Raw genomic sequence first — 25272 nt, forward strand, 5'->3', positions numbered from 1 at the left:
TTCCAAACTGCAGGTGGCCTTCTTTGTCACACTGGAGTAGACAGCCATATGATCTATTCTGTTCCCCAGACACCCAGCTTTTTTTAAATGTAATTTTTAGTCCTGATGATGAAGGCATTGCTCTCCTGTTTGACTTAGGAAAAATGGAGGCCCGAGAGAGAGGCAGAATGAAAGAAAAAGACAGCATGCAGGCTTTGGAATCAGGTAGACCCAGCTTTGAGTTCCACACTGCCACTTACCAGCTGTGGGATCCAGCTATAAACATTTAGCGTTTCTTATCCCGCAAAATGGAAGGCCTACAGTGTTTCGAAAATTATTTATGTTCATTCTCCCAAAGTTTTGCACATTGGTTGACATTGAATAGACACTCAGTGAACATACAGAAATAAATTAATAAAGAGAGAAAGATGTTCAACAAAAGCACTATGTGTATCTAGTCCCAGGAAGCACTAGCTTTCTTTTCCTGTTCCCTCCTGGGGGTGGGATGGGGCATTTTCAAGGGAATTGACCTGTCATTCAATATGTACTTCCCTCACTTCCAAACAACCTCTTCCAGTGCCTGGTGAGAAAGGCTACACTCCCCTCCACACAGACTCCAAAGGGTAAATCTAAACCAGTCCCTGCTCAAGATGCCTATGAGCTTCAGTTCTATCCCTAAACCACCAGGGCATCCCCAGGAAAACAACCTGTGTGCAGTGCCTTAAATGGAGATTCTGAGCACCCCACCTAGCTTTGGATAAACAAAGATTCCAGTCTGGCAGAAGTTCCTCATTACTCTTTATTAAATTCCTCCTACCACCCCTCTACACGCCCCCCCCCCAACTCTGTGCACTCCATATGAATTATTGCTCTGCCTCTGCGTGATTTGATTTCATCTGAGGCTGCTTAATGCTCTGGCTGTCCCTCACTGTGTTTATCTTATTGTTTCCCAGAACAATCAAGTGCTTCCTCTGCCCCTGGCAGCTTCTTCTTCCCCGAGCCTCTGATATGCCCAAGACTAGAGCTGGAGCTGTGTTTTAAAGTAGGTCTGGTCTGAGGGCCAAGCCCTGTGTTCCTGCATTGCCCAGTTCATTTCACCCCTCATTAGCCCATGTTTCTTCTCAGGCCTTCGAATGCTCCCTAACAGTGGTAGAGCCAAGAGATCTGGATTCTTTTGGCTTCCAAGTCTTGGTGTCACTCTCCATTGTATAGTAGAAGGAGACACCCCAAAGATGGGAACCAGGTTTCTTTGTAAGGTGCAGATTGTCATTAGCCATCAGGAAGTATAAAGCAGAGGTGGCTCCTCTCCATTCCTGGAATGGCAGAGAATAGTGGTTTCTTGGCCATCTTTCCCTGGCTAATGATCAGAAAAGCTACAGTTTAGAAAAAGAAAAGTGGCCTCTGTGGCTCTCTCCAGTCAATCTTTCCAACCTAGTCCCAAACATTACCTTACTCACAGTAAATGCTCAAGAACTAGACACCATATCTGCTGCCTATTCACTGGGCTATTAATTCTGACTATTCCAAGGTGCAGAAGTCCAGAGAACAAGTGGGTTCTCTGGAGACCTGACCCCACATTCCAGGAGAAAGCCTGGCCCCCTAAAATGCAGACTCCTCTAGCCCCATGCACCCCTCTGCTAGTCCCCTCCCCCAGTTGAATATCTGGGGCAGATTCTTAACATGCACAGAAATAGAAATAATTGTACCAGGAAATGTCAATCTTCAATGTCAAAGTCCTGGTGATTGACCGACAACTCGCTGGGGACAAGTGCTGGAAGAATCTGCATGTGTGTGGGAGGTTGTGTGAGTGTGTGTGTGTGGGTGGGTGGGTGGGTGGGTGGGTGTGTAGGGGGAGCAGTGGGCTTTCCTAAAGCTCAGCACATCTTGGTGACCTCCTTCCTGTTTGTGAACAGGGGGGACCCTTCACCGTATCTCCCCTGTTCCTCTCCTCTCCTGGCTCAGTGCAGCCCACAGGCCAGGCTCTTAAGTCCCCTCCAATTACCCAAGTGTTTAGGGCCAGGCCCCCAGCTGTCCTCCAGGGAGCCTCGGCCTGCTGATTTGTGACTCTGCTTAGTTAATGTTTCTTCCTCCATACAGCTCAGAAGGCAGGGCCCATGCAGGCACCCTGCAAGTTGCTGCTGCCTCTCTGTACATGCACCCATGTGTGTGTGTGTGTGTGTGTGTGTGTGTGTGTGTGTGTGTGATGTGTGTGAATATGTGTGCAGAAGAGAGGGAGGAGAAACCTTAGATGCTGAATTTACCAGACTTCACTCTATAAATAATTTGGGTCATGAAGCTCTACAAAAATAAACTTGAGCTTGAATCAGTGCGCAGCACTAAACGCACAGGTGCGGCTACACTTGCTCATTAACTCACTCAGAGCGCAGGCTGAGCAGCATCAGGCCTTCTCCACCCTTCCCCTCTTTAAAGATCTGAATGTGCACACGCACACACCCTCCACCCACCACGCACCGTGCCACAAGCCGCATATGCCACACATACACGCACCACACACATGCCACTCACACACTGGTATACTATAGGAGCCCAGAATCCTGTGCAAGCAGGGAACCAAGTGACAAAGGCCTCTTCCAAAGATGGATGGAAGTGCAGGAGACCTACTAGAATTACTGTGGAGTCCTCAGTTACTCCATGTCAATCTTAGCCCTCCCAAATGCTCAAGTCTGAAAACCCAAGTTTTCAAGATATCCAAAGTCAGTCATAACAAAATCACATTTATAGTTGTATCAAACTGTACCTTTTCCATTTCCACCCCTGCTTTTCAACTAGGCCTCACCTCCTCCAGGCAGCTCCCCATCAGGTCCTCCTCCAGACCAGCTGAGCACTGCCCCATCCCCACACTGCTCCCCCTGGAGTCCCCATGCAAACCTCTTCTCACAAGTGTCACATGTGTTTGGGAAGATGGATTAGATTGCCCATTTCCCCATGCCTGGGCTTCCTGAGGGGTCCTGAGTCATTCATCACGGTGTCCTCAACTCTAACACAGGCCTAGCTCATGGTAGCCACGTAATAAATAAACATGGACAGGCCTGAAATTCATAGCTAATAACTCATTGCATTTTTACAATATCCTTTTCAAACTAGGAAGGACAGGAGTTACCGCCCTTATTTGGCAGCTACAGAAACTATGATATCAACAAGTGAAGCAGCTAGCCTGAAGTCACCCAGCCAATTAATGAGAAAACAGGGATTAGATCCCCACCCTCCAGACAGGATCCAGGGCCTCCCTCTGCATGGTGGTGCCTGTCAAATCAATTTCTTTCCTACTGAGAGACCTAAGAAGATCCCCAATTCCATGCTCTCCAGCAGCTTTTGAAAAAAAAAAATTTTTTTTCTTGGCTATTACTACCACTACTACTGTACTACTGTACTGATAAAGTAATAAAGAGTGCCAAATCCCAAGTAAGGGCCTCATAATTTAAGGCTAACTAGGGAAGAAATTGATGCACAAGAAAAGGAGTTTGAGGGGCCTATATGTAAGCGAGTTAATTGGATATGCTGATTTGAATTGGATGTTCAAGTAAAGAGGATGTCATTAATTTCATAGCTGTGATTTAAAGGAAAGATACTAAGAGAGCTACTATTTCATTTTCATTTCCAAGGGTCCCCTCCCACCTGGAAACTGGACAGTAAATCTCCCTGGGCTTTATCTCTCATGTTCCTGCCCCAAAGCCAGACCTGTTAAACTGAGTTTTAGATCTCAAGTAAAGCCCTCCTAAATTAGGTTCTGAGTTTGTTGTTGCACCCCAGGAAAAAAAGGGGTGATTGTCCCTCGTTGACTGTGGGGGAACGAAGGGGAGAACTTGGACTTCTAAGCTACCCTTCCATTCTGCTCAGCTACAGAGAATAGAGAAATGCTTACTACCGTGTCTTGGGAGAGTTACACAGTGACGAGAATTTGGGCTATGTACAAAGCTTGGTTCTGCCACTCTTTAGCTGTATAACCTCAGGAAAGTTGCCTCTCCTGGCCTCAGATTTCTTATCTGTCGAAGAAGAATGATAATATTATTTACATCAGGGGTACCCTTAAGGACTAAATGAGCTAATTTTTATTACCAACTTTCAAAAGTGCCCAGCATGTCATAAAAGCTATATAAGTGGCAGCTATTAATAAATTCATTGGGTGAACAGGGACCTTTGAAAATTTACCAAGTCTAATCTACTGCCTTAGGCAGGACCAAGTTGAACTATACAGCAAAAGGGTTTGTCCTGTGTTAAAAACTCCTCCTAAGATGATCACAGACTTCTGTGGTCATCCATTCTACAGTCAGGTGTCTTCAGAGCAGGAATTCTTATTCAAGCTCATCTAAATGTCCTTGTGCAAAAGTTTAGGCACAATTTGTCTTCTGTAGGTCTCAGTAAAGACTGTCCCCTCTTCTGTAGTCGACTATGCCCCCTGTGGTTCTGCTCTTCTCGATCTTGGCCAAGCACAAAGGCCCCATGGCTTCTGCATGTCCACTGAGGTCAATTCCTCCCAGGACATGAATAACCCAACTAGAAAAGCATGCTCAGGTGGCTGGTTCCACCTGTCAGTACCACCTCCTTCTCTGCCCCATCTCTGGCCCTCCACTGCCTGGTTGGATATTAAGACCTGTGCAGCTTGACCTGATAATGCATGCCCTCAGACTGTATTTGTGGCCTATTTCCATTTATGGCTGTTCTTGTGGTCCTTGAAACCTGGCCCCAAGGATGCAAGCTTAAACGCTGAAGAGAACTGTGACTTGGTAGGGCACCACACAATAAACCCAACTAATTGGCTTTCAAAATCTCACTTTTGTTTCATGACTCCCTGATAGTTCCTTGCCACTAGGCACCCTGTGTCTGGCAAGGAGGGACAATTTTGACCTAAAAACTTCCCTAATCTCTCTGGGGCTAATCTCTCCATTGTTGTGTGCTTTCTCTGAATAGCACTGACTGGCTCCAACCCTGGTGGGGGCCTCTAATAGAAAAGCTTAGGCTATGAGCTGCAAAGCCCTTGCCATCTGGCAGCGATGTCAGTGATCCTTCTGGAACAGGTGCTGAGCCTGAGAGGAAAACTGAGGCTCAGAGAGGTAACTCTCCTAAAAGTGTGCCATGCCCAGCCAAGAAGAGAGTCAGAAATGAATCCCAGGATGCCTGAGTCCCAGAACTATATTCTCCCCATGCTAATGTGTGACCCAGAGGGAGCAGAAGGTATCCAGTGAAGAGAAAGATCTCTGCTGCCCAGTTTTCTGCCTGCCTTCTGCCCACTATCCTGGCCCACCTCATTCTCCTTAACCCCTGGCCCTCTGGCCCCCATTCTCCATTTTCTCTGACTTCCTATAGGTGCCTTAAAGGGCTATTCAAGCTACAGCAGGTAGCAGGGAGTAGGAGGATGCCCAGGGAAGCACAGACTTCTTGGCCAGGACTGCCTTTCTTTCCAAGGATGAAGACTGAATAGAATAAGAGAGCTTAGTTCAAGTTCAGGACCAACAACATTTTCTGTTCTGATTTGGTTTTAGTGCTCACGTTTGAGACCTATGTAGATTTGATTCTGGCTTCACTGGTTTATTAAAAGATTGAGGTTGCAGACAGGAAGTTTTAAAAAGCTTCTGGTTAGAGGCTGGGGTTATGTCTCAGTGATAGAGTGCTTGCCTAGCATGTGTGAGGCACTGGGTTCAATTCTCAGCACCACGTATAAATGAATAAAGTTCATGGACAACTAAAAAAAATATTTTAAAAAAGATTCTGATTAGGTCTCTGATTCAGTAAGAAGTGAATGATTGGGATTGGTCCCAATAGACAGCAGCAGCGTGTGTCAGGGTGGTGGCTGGGTCAGCTCCAGCTCCAGTCTGGCCACAGTACTATCTAGTCCCAGGGACCACTGAGGGAGGGCCAGACCTGTGGCATTTGTTCTTCCTTCTGACTTTGTGTCAGACCTTCTGGGGATCCAAGCCAGTGCCCAGGCTCATGGAGAGGGTGACTGCTCCAGCTGGCAGTGGGTCAACCAGCCTCCTAAGGGAGGAGGTCCCGGGCCAGGCCTGGGCCCAGAGGGCTGCTTCTACAACTCCTGAGCCAAACCAGCTTAAGGAGACATAAATCTCCCTGGAGAGGAGCAGCTGTCAAGGGAGGGTTTCTCCTTCAGAGGTAAGGTAGGGTTCAGAGTCATGCAAGAAGCAGACCCTAAATTCCCCAGGTTGTAGAAGACAGAAAACTAAGGCCAAGTCAACCAGAAGCCATGGCCAACACATCTTCCCTCTACCTCTTACAGTAATCAAGAACTTTTGTGAGTCAGTGCTACCACATTTCTGCAAGGACCTTATAGAAAGTTGGCCCTGTCCATCCAAAGGAGAACCCTGCTTTGAATGATAAGGGGAAGCATTTTAATCATGGAAAGTTTTCCCCAAATAGAGACTCTGTTCTTCCTTCTGCTTAACTCTCATAATCATAATTGCTCTGGGATTGAGAATAGACGCCTCAACCCCATAACATCATAGGTGACTCTTGGAGTTGCCCTCTACCTACCCTTGTGCCCGCAACCCTGGAAGGAGGGGCTTCAGTGATAGTTGTCAAGGCAGAATCTTTGAATGCTGGAAGCCCCCTGTGAGGTAGTAAAAGGATAAGGATGAAGCTTAGGAGAAGGTAGAGTCCAACCCACAAGGTGAGGTTTCCTCCTCTACTTCAATCCAGAGCCCCCCAGTCACCCACCAAAGCAGGTGAGAAAGAAAACATGGTACCCCTCACTCTATGCCTTGACACTAAGCCACTGTACCCATCCCTGGAATCTAGGCCAAGGGCCCTCAGGCAGGAATCTGCTCTGTCTATCACTGAGAACTCCAGAGCCAGAGCTTTCCACCCCACTAGGGACTCATGGTCTGCTCCCCACTCACCCCAGTCCAGCCCAACCCAGCAGTGCAGATCATGCCCTGAGAACGCACACAGTATAAGAAAGGAGAAGATGTATTCTTCAGATTTTCCAGGGAAAATTTGTTTGGCCTAACTTTAATTTAGCAATAAAAAAATCCAGGATACTCCATCAGTTGGTTCACCATCTAAGTTCCTTTCAAGTATTCCCTTTAATCCATCACCAGCTATGTCCCCCAGCCTATGCAGGTCCTCAGAGAGTTGCAAGAGAAATAGAAAACATATTCCTATCTTCAAAACTTTGGCAGGACTTATGCACATGGGAAGCAATTAGAAAACAATTCAAATAGATGGTCAATACATGTTAGCTAGTACACATACAATGAACAAATCGATTGATTATAATCCTAGGACAGGATGTCTGGTAGAAAAAAAGCATCAGTCTAAATGTCATTAATAAGCCATTAGAGAGGCTGGGAAGGCTTCCTAGAAGAGGTGGGGCCTGGGCTCCAGGGTATCTGGGTGGGCAGAAGACAAAGGAAATGAGCTGGGGGCAGAGAACACTGGTCAAGAGTCAGCTCCTACTCTGGGAAAAGAGACTGGGGATGGAGCAGATCTAACCAAGAACTTCTTGCCACCATTTTTTTTTTATTTTTTTAGTAGTTAATGGACCTTTTATTTATTATTTATATGTGGTGCTGAGAATCAAACCCAGTGCCTCACACGTGCTAGGCAGGCACTCCACCACTGAGCTACAACCCCAGCCCATGCCGCCAACTTTTTGCATGACTTTAGGGACCTCTCTCTTTTGAGTTTCAGTATTTTGCATATGGGGCTCAGCCTGAATTAGTACTTCTCATATTTCTGTACCAGCAGAAGCAGCAGCACCTGAGAATGGGTTAGAAATGTATGCCCATGGAGCTCATCCCCCGCCCCAATCTGAAATTCTTGGGGTGGGCTCAGCCACACATCTTACCAAGCCCTGCAGGCAATTCCGAGGCCACTCTGATTGGAGAATATTGGATTTTATCACTGCTTCTTGACCCTGGCTACTCATTAAATTCATCTTGAGAGATTTTAAACCCAATGAAGATGCCCAGGCCCCACCCACAGAGATTCTGATTAATGCATCTGGCCCTGGCATTCATATTTTTAAAAACTCCCCAGATGATACAAATGTGCAGCCAGTGCTGAGAAACCCTGGACTAAATGACAACCAAGTCCTTTCTGACTTATTGTCCTGGGATGCACTTGGACAGAAAGAGCCAGGATTCCTAGATTACCACATCCCACTGGGTGGACTTGCAGACAGTCAGAATCTATATCTGGGGAAAGAAAGACATCATAATGTCCAAAAATCTTGAATCTCTTGATGACCACTTTTTGGTGGTTTGTATAATTGCCCAGCATTTCCCTATATCTGCCTGAGGTAAGGATACTGTGTATAGATGTTGATTCTCCCTTTCCATCCACAAATAAGTATGCCCAAGCTCGCACTAACTTGTATATTCATATATCACATACAGCTATAAATATCTGTAACGTACACAAGAATAACCACATATAGATAGTCAGAATTATTCCGGAGAGCCTATGTGCACACAAAAATAAATCCACCATCAGAAATCCCAGCCAGTGCACTCAGATGGCTTAGGAAAGTATTCTCTGTGTGGAGGCTGGGATGTTTGAAGTAAGTGGTGTTTCTGGCTACAGAGTAGCAATTGGGAGGGGTAGCAATGGTTTTTTGAAAGCTACTTCTTCTAGGTAGAAGCAGGTAGCCAACAGGGAAGGCAGAGTGTATACATGCTAAGGATACCCTTGTTTCTCTTGCAGATTCGAGCTGATGGTCCCCCCCATGGTGGGGTCCAGTATGAGATGGTCTCTGTGCTCAAAGATGGGAGCCCCATCCTTCGGGACATGGCCTTCTCCATTGATCAGCGCTACCTATATGTCATGTCTGAGAGACAGGTAAGTGTTGCTGCCAATCCATATATCCTTTCCAGACTCCAGGAAACTGTTGATGATCTGTCACCTTAGTTCAGAAGCTGTTCCATCTAATAAGGGAGACCTCTGCTCTTGCTGCACCAGGGTCCCGGAAGAGGCAGATTCCCTGTAGGTTTTTGCAGGGAGCCACAGGGAAGCAAGCCGGGGCCAGCCACTTCCCGGAGGCTTCTCTCTAGGCCACAGCCCCTGTCTCAGCCAGTGATGAACAGCCCCGCAAGAACAGGCCAGACTGCATGGAGCAGCTTGGTGTGATTAGGAGGTAGATTTACTGCTCTCGGGCCCACAGAGTCTGCTGCTCAAGGGAGCCAAAGAGGTGTAAATAATCCAGGCCTCCAGGCTGGGCCTGCTCCTGAGAGAGACAGAACCAAGATAGGGCCCCAGAAGGAGATAAAATCTTGGCTGAGTCTTAAACTGGTGCAGGGTAGAAACTGGTCAGCTCTGGGAAGCTGAAACTATGCCTGCAGAGATGGGGAATCCTACGAAACAGACTTCTACCCTCTGCTAGGTAGCAACTGAGCAAGTTCCTCACCCTCAAGGATGGCGGGGAGGATTACTCCCCCAGATTGTACTCACTCTGAATGTGTGGCAGCCCAGAGAAGGGTAATGCAGGGGGAGGTGTGGTGAAGAAAAGAAGCAGGGAAGACAGGAGATTCATCAGATCCCTGCAGATCCAGAAAACCAAGCGAACACCTAGTTTTCACCAAGACTGGTTCATTCCATTCACTTGGTCAGTGGGTTAACAGTTGTTGAGCTGCAGCGATGGTCTTTATCATTTTCCTGAAAAGGAGAAGTCAGATAAAGGTCAAAGAAGGATTAAAAAGGATTATGAGTCTGTCTCAGCAGCTGAGGATACTGACAGAGGCTGGAGAATTGTGCTGGGACTAGAGGACCAGCCACTTTCACAAGGTGCCTCCCAGCTCGTATGTCATTCAGAATATTCTGCCAGGATTCCAGTGTCCTTGATCAGCTTCCCCCTTCTCTGAGTTGTCTTTCCCTCCTTTGTTTTTGAATGTAAGGGATCTGAATCAGGGGATGTGGGATAAGCAGAAAAAGTAAGAAAGGGGCCAGCAGGCACATGACAGCATTAAGGGACTCAGTGATGCAGTTCTAACTTGAAAATTACTTCTTGAGAATAGATGACACAAATCATATGCTAATTGCATGCAAATTACATCCAGAGCCTCTTGAACCCACCTGTCTTTTTTACGTTCTTTCATGTGGCCCCTGCAATGGAGGCATAAACAGGTCCAGATGGGAACTGGGAGGAGTTGGAGGACACTTTGCCTAACCTAGAGTGGGTGACAGAGTCTTGGAAATAAACACCAGCCTATCATCCCAATAAAACAGGCATTGGGCCTAAGAGAAACCATTACTGGGCACATATTTATTGGAGACAAAATACTGGGAAAACATGAAAAGGAGTGGGACTTGATCTCTACCCTGAAGTTGGTTACCATCTAACGAGGGAGAGAGACAGGTACCCCGGGTATCTATGACGTCAGATTGAGTTCTCTGGATGCTCTGTGTTCTCTTCCTATTCTTCTTCACCTTTAAGACTGAACGTTATTTTTAAAATAAAAATAGTAGATGCTTACCTGTTCAATACCAGTTCAAGCATTACCTATAGACAACAGTCTCAAGTCCACCATCCAAAATTAACATCACGTTAACAGGATCCTGAGACACTTTCACAGGAATACGTAGAAGGCTGGTGGATAGATGGCAACCTACATAGGTGGCTAAAGAAGAGGAATAAACCCATACTATGCATGATATTTTTTGAGAGACACGCTGTATGGCTCAAGACCAGGCAGGAAGCTCTGGGTGAGAGCTCTCTCTTGGGTTTTTTTTTTTTTTTTTTTTAGTCCAATGTAGTGAAAAAGCAGAAGCAGCAAATGGAAGTGACCAACAAAACCTTAGTGGAAACTGAAAAAATGCCAAGGCACATTTTGGCTGCATGTCCTTTGTCAAATGGGATGCTTTTGAAAATGCATTCAAAATAGAACCAAAGAAGAGGCACTGGGTCAGGGCTAGAGGCTGATAAGAAGGCTTGAGGATATAGAATGATCTTGAGTTCATGTGTGATGCCACGTCTGAGAGCATGCCTCCTGGTCAAAATACAGTTTCTCTGTAAATATCCTCTCCTTTGTCCTCATCCTCTGCTTCGGGTGTCCTGTTCTTGTTCCAATCTGCACCAAATAGGTTGAGTAGTAGCCAGTTGCAATGAGCAAAGGAGCAGATAGAGGAAGAATGTGGGTTTAATGCCATGGGGCTGTCTCTGGCCAAGTGAGATATTAATAGGGGAGCTCTCTGTACCAGGTGGAGCTGCAATCAGGAGGCCAAGTCTAAGGGGGATTTGTGGTGGAGCTCTGAAGCCTGTCACTTGGACAGCCATAAATCGTGTAGAAATAGGTAGCCAGGTGACTTCACCGGGGGGCTGATTCCAGGGAGGAGGGCCAAGGGCAGCTCAGGAGGCCCATCTGTCTGAGGCCGGCTGAGCACAGAGTCTTCACAGACAGCCAGGACCTCTTCAGGAGGCAGTTTAATGTATGGTTGGAGAATGGTCAGTAAAAATGAAGTCAGATGTCCTGGATTCTAGTTCAGCTTTTGCAGCAACCAGTAGCATGACTCACGGCTTCCGTTTTCTCCTTTTTGAGTTAGAGGAGTTACATCAGATAACAGGATTGCCTCTGAAGTCCACAGTTCCGATTCTGGCTATTCTATAGCAGAGAGGCCTTAGACAAGCCACTTAACCTCTGTGAGTGTCACACAAGGTCAGGGTGAGACTCAGTTGAGACAATAGCTAGGGAAGTTCTTCTTACTCTGTCTCCATGCAGACTATGACTCCACTGGTCATTAAGATTCTGTGTGGCTTCTTCCACCTCTTGCATTCTGATTTCATTACTTAGGAGAATAGATACTATATGTGATGATTAGGAAGCTAAGTGGTTTGTGACCCAGATAATAGGCCCCGCCTCTAGTTCCCCAGGTGACCTGGGCTTTTATCTTCTCAGGGACTTGGATTCACCACATTTAAAGATGGAGATGAAAAACCTGACTCAGATGTCCTTTTAATTCTTGAAGAGTTCATTGAAGGTCCTGGTATTGGGACTTCTCTTTTTGCAGGTGACATCAAAATCACCATTAATAAGCTTAAAGTTAGAACAAAAGAACTTGCTGAAAAAGAGGTCTGTGAGGTCATGCGTGTTTTCATGAGCTTCTTCCCCAAACAATGAACATTACAGAGAGTAGGAAGGCTGGTTTGCTTATGAATAAGTGTATTCCTGCGCTGAGGCAATGTATTAGTCCTTTTTCCATTAGCATAACAAAATAACAGAGTCCGAGTAACTTAGAAAGTGAAGAGGTTTATTCAGTTATGGCTTTGGAAGCTGAACGTCGAAACAGTATAGCCCAGGCTCTGGCAAGGGTCTCCCTGACTGCAATCATATCATGGCAAATGATATCACAACAAGAGTGTATGCAAAAGGATGAGCTCACATGACCAGACAAGAAGCCAAAGAAGGTTGGGAGGGGCCAGACTTGCTTTTTTATAACAACTCTGTTGCAAGAAATAACCTGGATCCTGTGAGAACTACATCAATTTCTTCTGAGGAAAGCGCCCTCAATGATCAATGTATATGCCACTAGGTCCCACCTCTTAAAGTTTCTACACATGAACATCTGGGGGATACACTCAAACCATAAACTAAACCATAGCAGGTAAAAATTTAAGATTTTTGGGATTCTCTAAAAGTCCTAAGATCTTGTGTGACATCAAGGGAATGGGGCTTCCAGAAACTTCACTTTATAACAAATCTCTGGGTAGCCTAATCTCATCCCTTCCTTCCACCCTATCCACAGCACTTACTTATCTCTCTGTACTCACCCCTTCTCCAAAACATGGCATCTGTCCTATCCTTGAGACCAGGTAAGAGTACAGTGTAGTCCCTGGTCTCACATTCTGCAAAAGGGGTTCTAATCTACCCACAAAGTTAACAATCTAATACCAATATAACACTCGTTCTAACTTCTCTCTCTCTCTCTCTCTCTCTCTCTCTCTCTCTCTCTCTCTCTCTCAATTAACTAAATGTAATTAAGAAATAGGACTAGTAGGAAGTGTTGGGTCGTTAGTGCCACTTCCTAACAAGTCAATGTTAATGTACTGTTAATAGATCTGCAGCTGGCCAGTCCCAGGGGGAAGTTTGGGAACTGATTCCCCAATCCTGCTGCTAATTGCCCAGGTGAATATGCCTGGCTCTTCTCTAGAAAGCCCGCCCCAGACTCAACAGTGAGTCAACAGATGTTACAGCATGACTCCAAGTTGCACCCCTGTCCTCAGTGTCTCACGGAAGTCAGAGAGTCCAGGGAAAATCAGGCTACAGGCCAAGTTAAAAAACCAAGCAACAAGATGAAAAGAAACTGAATGGCCCTAGTTTCCACCCAACTTGTCAGGCTGGCCACTCCCAGAAAGGGAACACCACTCCGTCCTCAGGGTGGATGAGAAAAGAGTATGGGGATGGAAGCAATTATTCTATTTTATACTTTAATTAGTTTGAATTAGCAGAGGGAATAGAGGCATAAAATGATCCAGCGAAGGGTGAAATGGAAAAAGGGAGTCACAGTGGAGAATGGCTCCGTGCAGGCTGGAAAGAACCTTGGGAATAGCAGATAGGCTGGCAAAGGGTTAGCGTGTTGGGAGCGGGTGGGGGACGTGGGATTCTGCTCTCTATTTCTAGGCGTGGAGGGGCAAAAGAGCATGGTGGTTAAGATCTGGCATGTGAAAGTGAGATAGACTTCCTTTTCATAGCTTCTTGCTAGGTGGTATATGGCTTTGAGAAAGTAATTTGACTTCTACAAACCTCAGTTGCTTCATCTGTGTAATGGGACTAGCAGGTAGGCTAGTAGTGTGACTAGATAAGTCACCTAGTGCCATATCTGACTTAGTCAATGCTTTCAAATGTGATAGAAATTTATTAGTAGTAGTGTCAGTACTAAAACTTTCTGGGGACCTCAGTAAGGACTAGAAACATATCCCCTATAAGTTATGGCTGGGAAAGCATTCTTATGTTCCAGCAATGGCCTCCAACCTGCCACTCCTGCTGCTCCCTCCCGAGGGACACCTCAAAAGACTCTGGCCTGGCTAAATGGCAGCATTGGGCTGAGTTGCTCATAATCTGCTATTTATTTTAAAAATCTAGGAATGTGCCTAGCAGACTAAACAATCCTGCCCCCCTCCATACTCAGGAGGCAGCCCCAGGCCCATATGTGAGGCTCGGGAGACTTGAAAGCAGGCATCCATAGGGAATAGGGAGGGGCACCTGAGCCCTGGCCATCCCCCAAGCCCACACGCCTGAGTGACCATAGGTATGGATGCTTGGTCAGCCAGGGACTCTCCAAGGGGCTTTTCATTTCTGGTTTCCTCAGGTATATAACCAAGCCTCAAGTTCAATGCAAAAGGCAAAACTACCCTTTCCAGGTAGTAAAGTAAGCACTCAGACCCCAGCCCTGAGTGCCTCATGTATGTGCCAGGAGTTGGCACACTGCTGTGTTTATCTATGGCTACATAACAAACCATCCCAAAATGTATGAGTCAAGGATTCAAGGATAGAAGGGGTGCAGGAAGAAGTGAAGGCAACATGTGTCTATTCTATAATATCCACAGCTTCTGTGGGGATGACGTGAATGGCCGGGGTCGCTAGCATGATGAGGGGCTAGATTCTTCTGGAAGCTTCTTCATGTCTGGCACTTGGAAACTAGAAGTTGGGATCGGTTGGGATTTTTTCACTAGAGTGCCTTAGACAAGGCTTCTGCGTGTGTCTTGGGTTTCCTCACAGCCTGCTGGCCCCAAAATAGTCAGACTTCTTGAGTATGACAGCTCACGGCAGACACAGCAGCTCAGGGCTCTAAGAGTGAGCACCCCCGGCAAACTAGGGAGGACTTTTTTTTTTAACATTTTTTAGTTGTTGATCGAACTTTATTTTATTTATTTATATCTGGTGCTGAGACTCAAACCCAATGCCTCACACATGCTAGGCACGCGCTCTTCCACTGAGCTACAACCCCAGCCCTAGGTAGGACATTTATTACCTTTCTCAACGACTTGGTTTTGGAAATCCTAGTGTCACCACTCTGCTGCCCATCACACAGTTGGCACACTTGAAAAGCAGGCTAGGAAAAGATGCAGGGCTGGGTTCTCCATCCACAGGGGCATGGAAACACAAAGCACCAGAGCAGGAGGGGACTTCAGAGATTCTGACCCCAGATGAGGAACTCAAGGCTCAGAAGGCACCATGTGACTGCCCCTTTCAGCACTGTGTACCCCCAGCACCTAGCTCCAGGATCAGCAGAACTTCTCTGATTTCCCAAAACACATACGGACCCATTCGTGGCCTTAAAGTGTGCTGCTGATCAACTGCTGAAGGTTTTGTAAGACCCACATCAAATGTCCATGGGCAAAGAAAGTGCTTGTGGGAATCTATCAGGAGGGGGTCACACGTTGAGGGCATGTTGGCTTTTAATGTTCTGCCAGGAAGCCTTCCTGTGACAGGTTGCATGGGAACCACTCAGAAGTGTCCTCCTTCGGGACACAGGGCAATGGCTTCTCACCCCCAGGGATTACAGGAAACAGACATTTTCACCAACCCTGCCTTTCTGGTTTAACAGAGATGGGGCAAGGAGGAGTCTGGCCTGCAGGTATTGTTACCGCTGTTGACTGGTGACGAGTCCTTGCTTCCCCAATGTTGAATAATAACACCAGAGAAGCACGCCGAGGCAAGGTCAGAGTAGAAATTAGAAGTTTAGTAAAGGACAGCAGAAAAGACTTCTCCCGGAGGAAGAAGGGGACCCAAGAGGTGGAATCCGTGGAAGTGCGGTTGTCTCCCCTTTTTATAGTTCTTTCAGTGATGGAATGTAGGTGGGAAGGCCCGAGGGGTGGGACACAGGTGGGCCAAAGAAGTAATCTGGGCAGGAAGGACTTCTGAGGCAGCATCTTCAAGTTTGCTGTTCATTAACACTTCTTTGGGATGGGCTATCTTCAAATCTGCTGGGGGCTGTTTCCTGGACTTCATTAACATTTCAAGAGTTGCTCAATTTTTCTGGGAATTCATTCTCAGCACTCAATATTAGACCTGATTTACCTAACTACACTGACTACCTAATTTTAAATCTGGATTCAGTATCAGAAACAAAGTGTGTAAAGCCACCTTCCCCGACATAATTCACTACAGGAGAAACCCTGCTGTAGGTCGCTGCTCTGGTTCTAAGTCTTGTATGGGGCTGGGGGAAGTTTAGGTCAGCCTCTCAAATGCTCCTGCAGCACTGTCCAGAGGGCTTCTCCAAGGGACTAATTTTGTTCTCCCTGGTTTGGAGAATTCCCTGTCAAATACCAACTTGGTTTGAGGCCCCAAAATGAGAACCTTTTCAAAGGGGCTGTTGTCATACTTGGGGTAGTAAATTTCCTACCTGTAGCCCAAACTACTGAACTGCCTGCCAGTCCCCTAGGTCACCTGAAGACCTTGGGAAAGAAAATAAAAAATGTGAGGAACCACACTTCTAGACGTCTCCTGCTTGTGGGTCTTGGCATTTCAGACTGTTATTGTGATGGTGCATGTTTAGTGCAGGTGATCAGACTTCCTGGGCGCCTGCAGAGTTTGCCAAGGTGTATTTTGACAAGTTTCAGTAACAGGAGCCCGGCTCCTGCGGACTGGGCCTGGAGGCCTTGGCCCTGAGGGAGGCAGGAATGTGAGGGGGCAGGAGAGAGCTGAGCCTGAGGGACCTGGGGAGAATTATAGCGTTTGCGGATTAGGGGAGTGAGGAAGAGAGAATCAAGGCTGCACTTTGTTTTAGAAAGTGTCACTTTCAATCCAAGCCTTTGATGCACATGTGTTTCTGGTTAAGGACGCCAGACCCCAGTGTGGCCCAGGAGCTGAATGCTCACATCAGTGCCTTCCCCAGAGGGAGGGCAGAATTCTGCATAGGGCACAGGGACCACCTCAACCTAGGTTTCCCTTTTCCCTCTGTCTTTCCCACATTTCCAATGTCAAGGATCCAGAGGCTGACTCAAAGCCGACTCCCTGGCTATTAATATTCTCACGGGAGCATTTTTTTTTTAATACATATTTTCACATGAGGGAAGAGAAATGCAAACCCACCCTTTTAATCAGACGCTTGGCTTACTGTATTTAAGAGAGAGAACTCCAGCTTCTTATTTTAAAATCCTTGGGTTTGGAAAGAAATGATTGAACACAATGCCCAGGCCGGGCGAACTGGTGCCAAAACCCCTCATTTCTCTAAATGGGCAGGGGGCCTGGAGACTCTCTAATCCTTGGCAAGGGCTTTGCTTTCTCTTTCTAGGTAGGACAGCTGAAGGCTCACACTCTTAAGATGATGCTCCTAGACTGAGGGATGGGAAATCACAGTGTCTCTGTACCAGAAGGAAGCCTACCCTCCCCCAGTCTTTTAAATCTGAGGAACTGATACCTAGAGAGGGGACTGGCTTACCTGGGTCATCATGCTCATCCACCTGGCCCAGCCCAGCATTCTTTTCCCAACTTGACATGGCTTCATTCAGCACAGGCAAGGGAAAACACTGGCATGTTTAAAAACTAAAGCTGAAAAAAAAAAAAAAAACAAGGAAAACAAGCTAGGCCCAAGAGAGAGTCCCTGAAGATGTTCCCAAGGGTCAAATTAAAATAGAGGTGATTTGCATATCATTAGCATACACAGACCCATTCATTCAACAGACTAAATGTCTACCATGTATAATGCATAGAGCTGTCCACTGGAAAGTCATTTGCATATGCAGATATAGACAGGGCTGTCTTTCTAAGGAATGTTCCAGCAAGGATCTTAGGTACTTTCTTGATTTCTTTCTGCTCTTTTCAACACAACTACAGCCCTGTTAACTGTGATTTTGTGTACAGATAAGTAAAGTAGAATTCCTGCCCTCAGGATGATCACATTCTGGAGAGAAGGCATGAAATGTAGGTAAAAGGGAAAATAAGGTGAGCAGTGCTACAGAAGACAGGGACGATGTGTTTGATAATTACATTAGCTCATACCTACCAACAAAGAAGCCTGTCCATGCTGGGAGTCTCTCAGAGAGCCTGACACAGGAATGCAGAGCTGGTTGAGGCCCAAAGACTACTTAGTGATAAGCAGCCCTCTGTTTTGTAGAAAAAGAGTCAGAGATCTGGAGAGAAGTGACTGTGGAGAATGAAGGGTGTACCAAGCCAGTGAGAGGAGGCTGGTATCAGCGACTGTGAGCAGTTTCCTGACAGCTATGGAAAAGCATGGACTCTTAGATAAGTCCCAGCCCCCCCACTGACTGCTGCGAGGCCTGGGGCAAATTGCTTCACCTCTCTGTGCTTCAATAACCTCATCTGTAAATGGACATAATTATGGCATTTGCATGAGGATTGAATTCAATGAATTAATGCATAAAAAGCACTCTGAAAAGTACCTGGCATGTGTTACCTGCTTAATAAATGTTAGTAGTGGCAATTATATTTTTATGGTTGTACCCCCATGTCTCATCACCAGGCCAAGCCCTGCAGTTCACGCTGTGCATATAGCCACGCCTTAAAAAAAAAAAATCTCCACCGCCTACAAGGCCTTTGAGCTCTACTTTAAGATGTTGAAATCTAATATTTATGTCATGCTTTGCTTATTTTAGTTGACAAACATGACCTCAACTAATAAGCATTATTTTCCTAGCCTTTTCTACAGATAAGAAAGAAAACTGAAATTTAATCTCGCTAAGTAATTTGCCCAGAGCAACAAAACTGGCAAACAGCCGGCTTAGGCCTCCACCCCAGGCTTCTGGAGGCCGACCCACGCCTCCTTATTTCTGAGACAGCGCCCCCTGGCTGCTGTCCGGCTCCCCTCCTGCACTTCCTCCTCCTGGCTCCACATTAAGGAAAGGGTTAAACTCCAGGAAGCCAGCACAGACTCCTAATCTTCTCACCTGACACACCCAAGGAATTTGGAGTACTGGGCTGTTTTACTTTAAAAAGAAAGAAAGAAAAAAAAAAGTCAGCACTGCCCCAGGCCCTACATGGCGGCCAATCAGAGGAAATGTCTCTAATGGTCCGAGTGGAGGGAGAAAAAGCCCCAGGCCCCAAGGAAGTTACTGCAGCTCCATTCTTCCCGTGCAGAAGAATGGTGCCTCACAAGACTCTCTCCCCTCCCCACTATGACCCCGGAGGGCTCCTAAGAGGCAGAGCAGAGGACGAGCTTTGGGTGGTCCCAAAGCTCCTGCCTTCCCACCTTCCCCCAACATCAAGTGGCCATTCAGGGACCCAGCAGGTGACATGGTGACACTCCTGCACATTTTCCTACCCCATCCACTGCTCAACTTGGCAAAAGAAACCCCTGGCCAGGAGGGCCAGTCCAGTACACAGTGGGAGAAACTGCATCCAAGCCCCATTCAGCCTCAAGTGCCATTCCAAGAGTGAGCGGGCAACCAGGGAGCAGCTCAATGGGGGGGTTTCTCAGGCTCACGGAAGCCTCCTGTGCCCACAGCCTGGAGTCTCATCCAGACGCCTGCCTGGCCCAGCAGGCTCGCCCCAGGACTCCGCAACCTGCTTCCTATCTCCTTCTAGGCACTCTCCCTGGTGCTCCTCCTGTCGAGGTGGAGTAATTGAATGTGTTTTATTTAGACCATAACATTTAGTGCCACTTTGGGTTTCCAATTAGGCTTCAATCAGATGCTGAGAGTCTGATTCATTTTGTTGTTTTGATCAACACAAAAGATGGCAACATCAGAGGAGCTGTCGTGAAAAGTTATTTCCATCCGCTGATGACTGGGACAGTGGCTGTGATGTGAAGATACAGTTTCAGAGGTGTGGAGAGGGGCATGAGCATCAGCAGAGCAACAGGCCGGGAAGGGGAAGCCTGCAAACCTTGGCAAGATGCACCATCTGAAGGGCAAAGGCCTCCCCTAGGGATGGGAGCAGACCTTGTGCATTGGGGACTTGACAAGTCTCCTTTGTATGGGGGCCAGAGCTCTGGAGGACACAATGGGGAAAAAAAACTGGGTCTCCACTCCAGCAGGTTTCTCACACAAATGGTGAGGCTTGGACGGACCCTCTCAGGACTTAGATCCAGGATATACCCCAGGAGGCAAATGCTGATCTCTGCTGGACATGAACTCCTTAGCCAGAAGTGGCCAGCTGAGCCCATTTACGGGAACACTTGGTGGCTTTCCTCCCCGCTGCCTGCCTGTGGGTTCTGACCAGCCAGCTGCCAGACAAGCTTTCTCTCCTGGGCTGGTCCTTTGGAAGGGATCTAGGCTCAAACTTGAGGCTACAGGGGAGTTCTAGGGAGAGGGAGGTAGAGGGGTGGTGGGAGAGCAGCCAGGACCAGGTAAGGTGAGAGTCTGCCCTTGTGAGTCATCTGAGTCACTTACTGGTGCAGCTAAGTCAAGGTCAACTGAAGCCTCAGTTTCCCTGATGGTCAAAAGTATTTAAATATCCCTCTCGGCCGGGACATTTGGCACATTCTTTCTAGACATGAACAGTTTCAAACAGTGCCAAAGTTCACTTGTGCTTGGAGGTGCTTGGAGGCGGGCCTGGGTCTGAGTGCGTATGTGCTGGTGAGAACAGAGGCATGGGGGCCAGCAAGTAAGATGACAGAAAATGCCCCTATGGAATGGGGACATTTGCTCCTTCATGCAACACCATTATATGCACCCTGAGGAGAAGGGGAAGGTTGCTCCCCTCCGGTGCTGTTTTCAGAGTCCAGCTTGACGGCATTTTTTCCAGTTGGCCTTCTGATCTTTCTGTGGTAGGCCCAGCTCAGAGACCCTGAGTCTCAGCCACAGTCTCCATAGTTTTCACACTATGCCCTGAATCTCCCTTCACCATCCTGCCTCAAGTGACCTTCCCGGCCCAGTCCTCCCAATCATTCCCACTCCCACCTCCCTCCACAAACAGGCTAGGGTTTGCAGCATCCACCAGGTGGAGGAAGAGTGGCTGTGTCATCAGCTGCGGCTTAGCAAACAGTCCAGGGTTCAGCCTCTGTCCTTCAGGCAGTGTTTAGAGATGAGAAAAGACAGGTGGGCAAAAATGAGGGTCAGGAAAAAAGGAGACTGAGAAAGGAGATGGACAGAGACTCAGCCGCCATGGTTCATCCAACAACCTTTGAGGACTGCTAGGTTGGCAGCACAGGGTTTGTGCCCGCACGATCACACTTACACAAGGAAAGCTACAAGTGAGCAGCTAATGAAGCAGCAGCATTCAGTGTGCTGGGAACAGGAGAGGCCACTACCCAGCACAACTTGTGAGCCAAAGAAGTCTTTCCCCTGGGGAAGAGACTCTCCAGGTGATTTGTGAAAAGGAAGGGTTCATCCATTGTGATCAAAAACAAAAGAGTATTGATTAAGTGAAGGAAAGCTTCACAGCAGGAAGTTGAGCCTACTCAGGAAACATTTCCCCAAACTTGATATTGTTGGAGCCAAAGGAAAAGTTCAGAGGCATCAATTCTTGCAGAGTTTCTGTGTCATATGGATCTGAAGACTTGAGATGAGCTCCACCCACTACTCATCTCAAGAAGAAAGAGACCCAGCACAGAATAAAGGGGCTTCAGGTCCCCCCCCCATCTGCTGCCGCGTAGAACATGGGAGGGAGCAAACATGCACCCAGCTCCTGGTGCTCTCTGGCACAAGGCCAACAGCTGGCCCCCTGCATAGGCCATGGATTTCAGCAGTATCATCAAGAAGAAAAAAAAATGCCAGCATTGGGCAGAACTCCCACTGGCACCTTTTGTGATCATGCCAGTCCATTCCCCTCAGGAGGACCATTTCTCTAACTGGACAAGAAAGGTCTCTGCCCATCCCAGGATAATGGGAAGAAGGTGAAGGGGCTAGTGTACCCCTGTCATCCATTCCTCACTTTATCAACTTTTAATGGTGTCAGAGACTTTGCTTGCCAGGGCTGCTTCTTTCTCCCCAAGAAGTAACATATTATTTAGTGCTTTGTAGTTGCTCAATAAACACACGGTGAAATTCAAAAAGGAAAGAAGAAAAGAAGGTAGAGGCAGAAAGGAGGCCCTTAGGATAGCATGAAGACTCATCCGTGGAGACGGTTAGAATGTGCTCAGATTTGGACTCTGCCACTCTTCCTTGTGGCCTGGCTTATCCCCTCTAAGTCTCAGTTTTATCTTCTGTAAAGTGGGATTAACAATAATAGCCAGATTTAGGATTGCTGAGGAAATTAGACCAATAATCCCCCATAGAATGCTTGGGACAGAGCAAGAGCCAGCCCTATGGAAATGGCTGCATCTAAGCCCAGGGCTTTTCTGTGGTTCACTCATGAGCTTCCTGTTTCACTGCCACCAAACCCCCCACAACTAACATGTTGCTCATTTTTCATCCTGAAGTCATCTGCCGGTGGCATCTATTTCTAGCCTCTGTCTTATGAGACAAGAATAAGGAAGGAAAACAGATAACGGCAGAAGCTCATTTGCCAATTGTCAGCTCCTGCTGTCAGCGGAGCTCTCTGTCTACTTCTCCCAGGGTGCCTAGAAAAATCACAGTGACCTTTCATTCACTGGTTGATCTGGCCAGCTCTTGGCTCCGAGTCTCCCAGCCCAACCTCCAGCATCCCAGCCCCTCCAGCAGCCAGTGCTCACTCACTGTCTCCCATTCCGCCGGGGGCTACAGGACGCTGTGCTAGAACCCCCGAGCCTCCCTGGCATCATGACCAAATTCTTAAAACCTGTGGGCACCGAGAGGAGGGGCACTAGAGTGGCTGGTCTTTCCTCCTCACTGCTCCCAGGAAGAATTTCTGCTGCTCTCCTGCAGACTCACTTCCTGCAGACCCACTTCATACCCATTTCACAGAGGAGTTCCACTAAGGCATAGGCCACTGACGGACCTGCCCAGCACTGCTTGGGAAGTCAGCAGCCTTGCTCGCAAAAAAGATATGCTCCTCCCAGCCCTCATCTGCAAATTTTTCCCTTTCAGCTTCACCAGATATATCCTCCTTTCCATGCACTTCCCCTCAACCTCTGTTCCCGGGTCAGCCTCGGGCCTGGCTGCCCTGCTGTGGTCAGCTGGCCATTCCTGCTTGTCCTTCCCCCTCCTCCTCCTCAGGCTTAGTCATGCATCTCTCTATAGCCCTCCTGAGCCAGTGGGGCTGAGGCATGCAGTCTGGGGGGATGGGCAGTTGAGGGTGGTGACAATCACAGAGGTGACAAAGAGGCAGGCTAACAAGTGTTTGCTGACAAGGAGACATGCCACGGAAGTCCCCAGGAAGCCAGGCATGAGCCAAGCAGAACTGAACAGCCTACATCTTGATTGGTTACAGGAGTTAACAGTGTATAGGTGTATAGTGTGTGTGTGTGTGTGTGTGCAAGCACGTGCACGTGTGCATGCACATTTGTGCATCATACCCAAATCAGCTTTGGGGAAAAAAATGATCCGAAACAGAATATGACTTTCTCATCCCACTTCCTTCTGGTCCTCTCCCTTGGACTCCCCATAGCCACCGCTGCCTCCGTCAGAGTTAGTGAGCTTTACATCCCCCTCGCACTTGGGGAAGGGAATCTTAAAAACCTTCTGCAAGTCAGCTTCCTGATTTCCAGGCTCTCTTCTTGGGCCTCGCTGTCAGCATCAATTTTCTGCAGGGAGTGATTTAACCTTCATTTATTCATTAATTCCTTTTTCCCTTTAACTTCATTAGGTAAGATTTATAAAGGTGCTGAATTGGAAAGGTCACCTGTCCCCGGGCCCAGGACACAGTGTGCCTGCCTCTCTTCCTTCCAGGAGTGTTCTAGAGGTGGGGAGGTGAGGTGAGAAGCAAGCAAGAGAGCAATAGAAGAGTCTGAGGCTCCCAGAAAGGCTGGGCAGGCAAGTGGATGTTAGGGGTTCTGAATACACTTTCACATTATCTGCTTCCTTTAGGAGCGCAGAGTAGGGTGGTGGGCAGGGCAGACTCTGTGTTAAATATGTCTGGAATCCTGCCTCTGGCCCTTTTAAGCATTGACCTTGACCAAGTTTTCTAATTGCAAGTGCTCAGCTCCCTTTGAGGTGGGTTGTTGCTAATGGGTAATGTTGGAATCTTCTCCATTGGGTGCTGCAAGGATTAAATGAGATGATGTACAAAACTCAGGGAGCATAATCCCTGCCACACAGTGAATTCATTACATGGGAACTTTGAAAAAAAAATATCTTTAGCTGTCCTGGAAGCCCTGGCACTGTTGGACAATCATTAGATCACTAACCACTAGAAACTGGATCATTAACCATTAGAAACTGGTATGCAGGAAGTCTGTCTGGTTTTCCCAAGAAAAATGAAACCCTCACATTCTATGTTGGATCCCATCTCCAGAACCACAGGAAAATCCTAAATTTGTAGAGGAGTCAGGAAGAACCAAACCACCCACCACGTGATGATGTCAGGATTGCTTCCTGGGGTTCTAGCAGATTCTGCAGGTCTGACCATACAGGCCTCCCGCCCTCTGCCTGGTCTCACCATCTCAGGCCCACCTAGCAAGTACTCATAGCTGTGGGCCTTTTCCCAGATCCCTGTGGCCTGCTGGTTCAGCTGGCAACCATGTCATCTCACAGCTGCCTCCCTAGAAGGAGGGGAAGCCGAAATAGTCTAAAGAATCATGCTTGCATTTTTTTTTTAAAGATAGAGGAGAGAGAGAGAGAATTTTTTTTTAATATTTATTTTTTAGTTATCGGCGGACACAACATCTTTGTTTGTATGTGGTGCTGAGGATCGAACCCGGGCCGCACGCATGCCAGGCGAGCGCGCTACCACTTGAGCCCCATCCCCAGCCCTGCATTTTGAATCCATGGAAAAACAAGAGTATCCACTTGCGGCCACCTCCCTACTATCCTTCCTCCTGTGTCCCCATTAGAACTCAAAACCATTCCTGTTCATCCCAGTCAGAACAAATTCAGTCCTCTGGGCTTCTCTCTCACTTTTATGGTAAAACCACACATCCAATAAATCTCTATCTATTTGATGTCTTTCCCCATTAGGCTCTAAGCTACTAGGGACCAGAGGAAGGTCAGAGAACCCCAACCCCTCCCAATGCCAGCTGTATAGCCAGAACTCGATCAGTGTTTGAGAAAATAATTTTAATAGGAAAGCGCAGAGAAAAGCAGGCAGGCAAACCTATTCTGTGTGCCAAGCTGAGAATATTGGGTTTGAATATGATCACAGAGGATTATAAAAATTAATTTTATTTTATCTAATATTGTTTGATTTGGGGCCTCTGGAATTCAATATGCAAATTTATGCTCCTAGTGCAAATTGGAGCATGTCCAGATTAATAGAGAAAATTCTAGTCACCCCACTTTCTCCAGAAACCTATTTTTGTTACCTAGGATCACCTATTTGTTTGCCCAAGGGTGCACTAAGAAGTCAATTCCAGGAGAGGAAGGAACTCTGGGGCAGCACCTCCTCCAGACTGGATAAACTGAGGACAAAATGA

General features: G+C 47.3%; 1 protein-coding gene across 1 annotated transcript in view; it reads left to right on the forward strand.

The window, feature by feature from the left end:
* PLXNA2 (plexin A2) overlaps positions 1 to 25272 on the forward strand; it is a 215145-nt gene that overhangs the window by 92661 nt on the left and 97212 nt on the right. The window contains exon 4 of the mRNA XM_081298858.1: positions 8656 to 8790. Coding sequence (XP_081154984.1) covers positions 8656 to 8790 — 135 coding nt within the window. The remainder of the gene's footprint in view (positions 1 to 8655; positions 8791 to 25272) is intronic.

This window comes from Spermophilus citellus, assembly GCF_964194105.1.
Source record: "Spermophilus citellus genome assembly, chromosome: 6".
Lineage (NCBI taxonomy): Eukaryota > Metazoa > Chordata > Mammalia > Rodentia > Sciuridae > Spermophilus > Spermophilus citellus.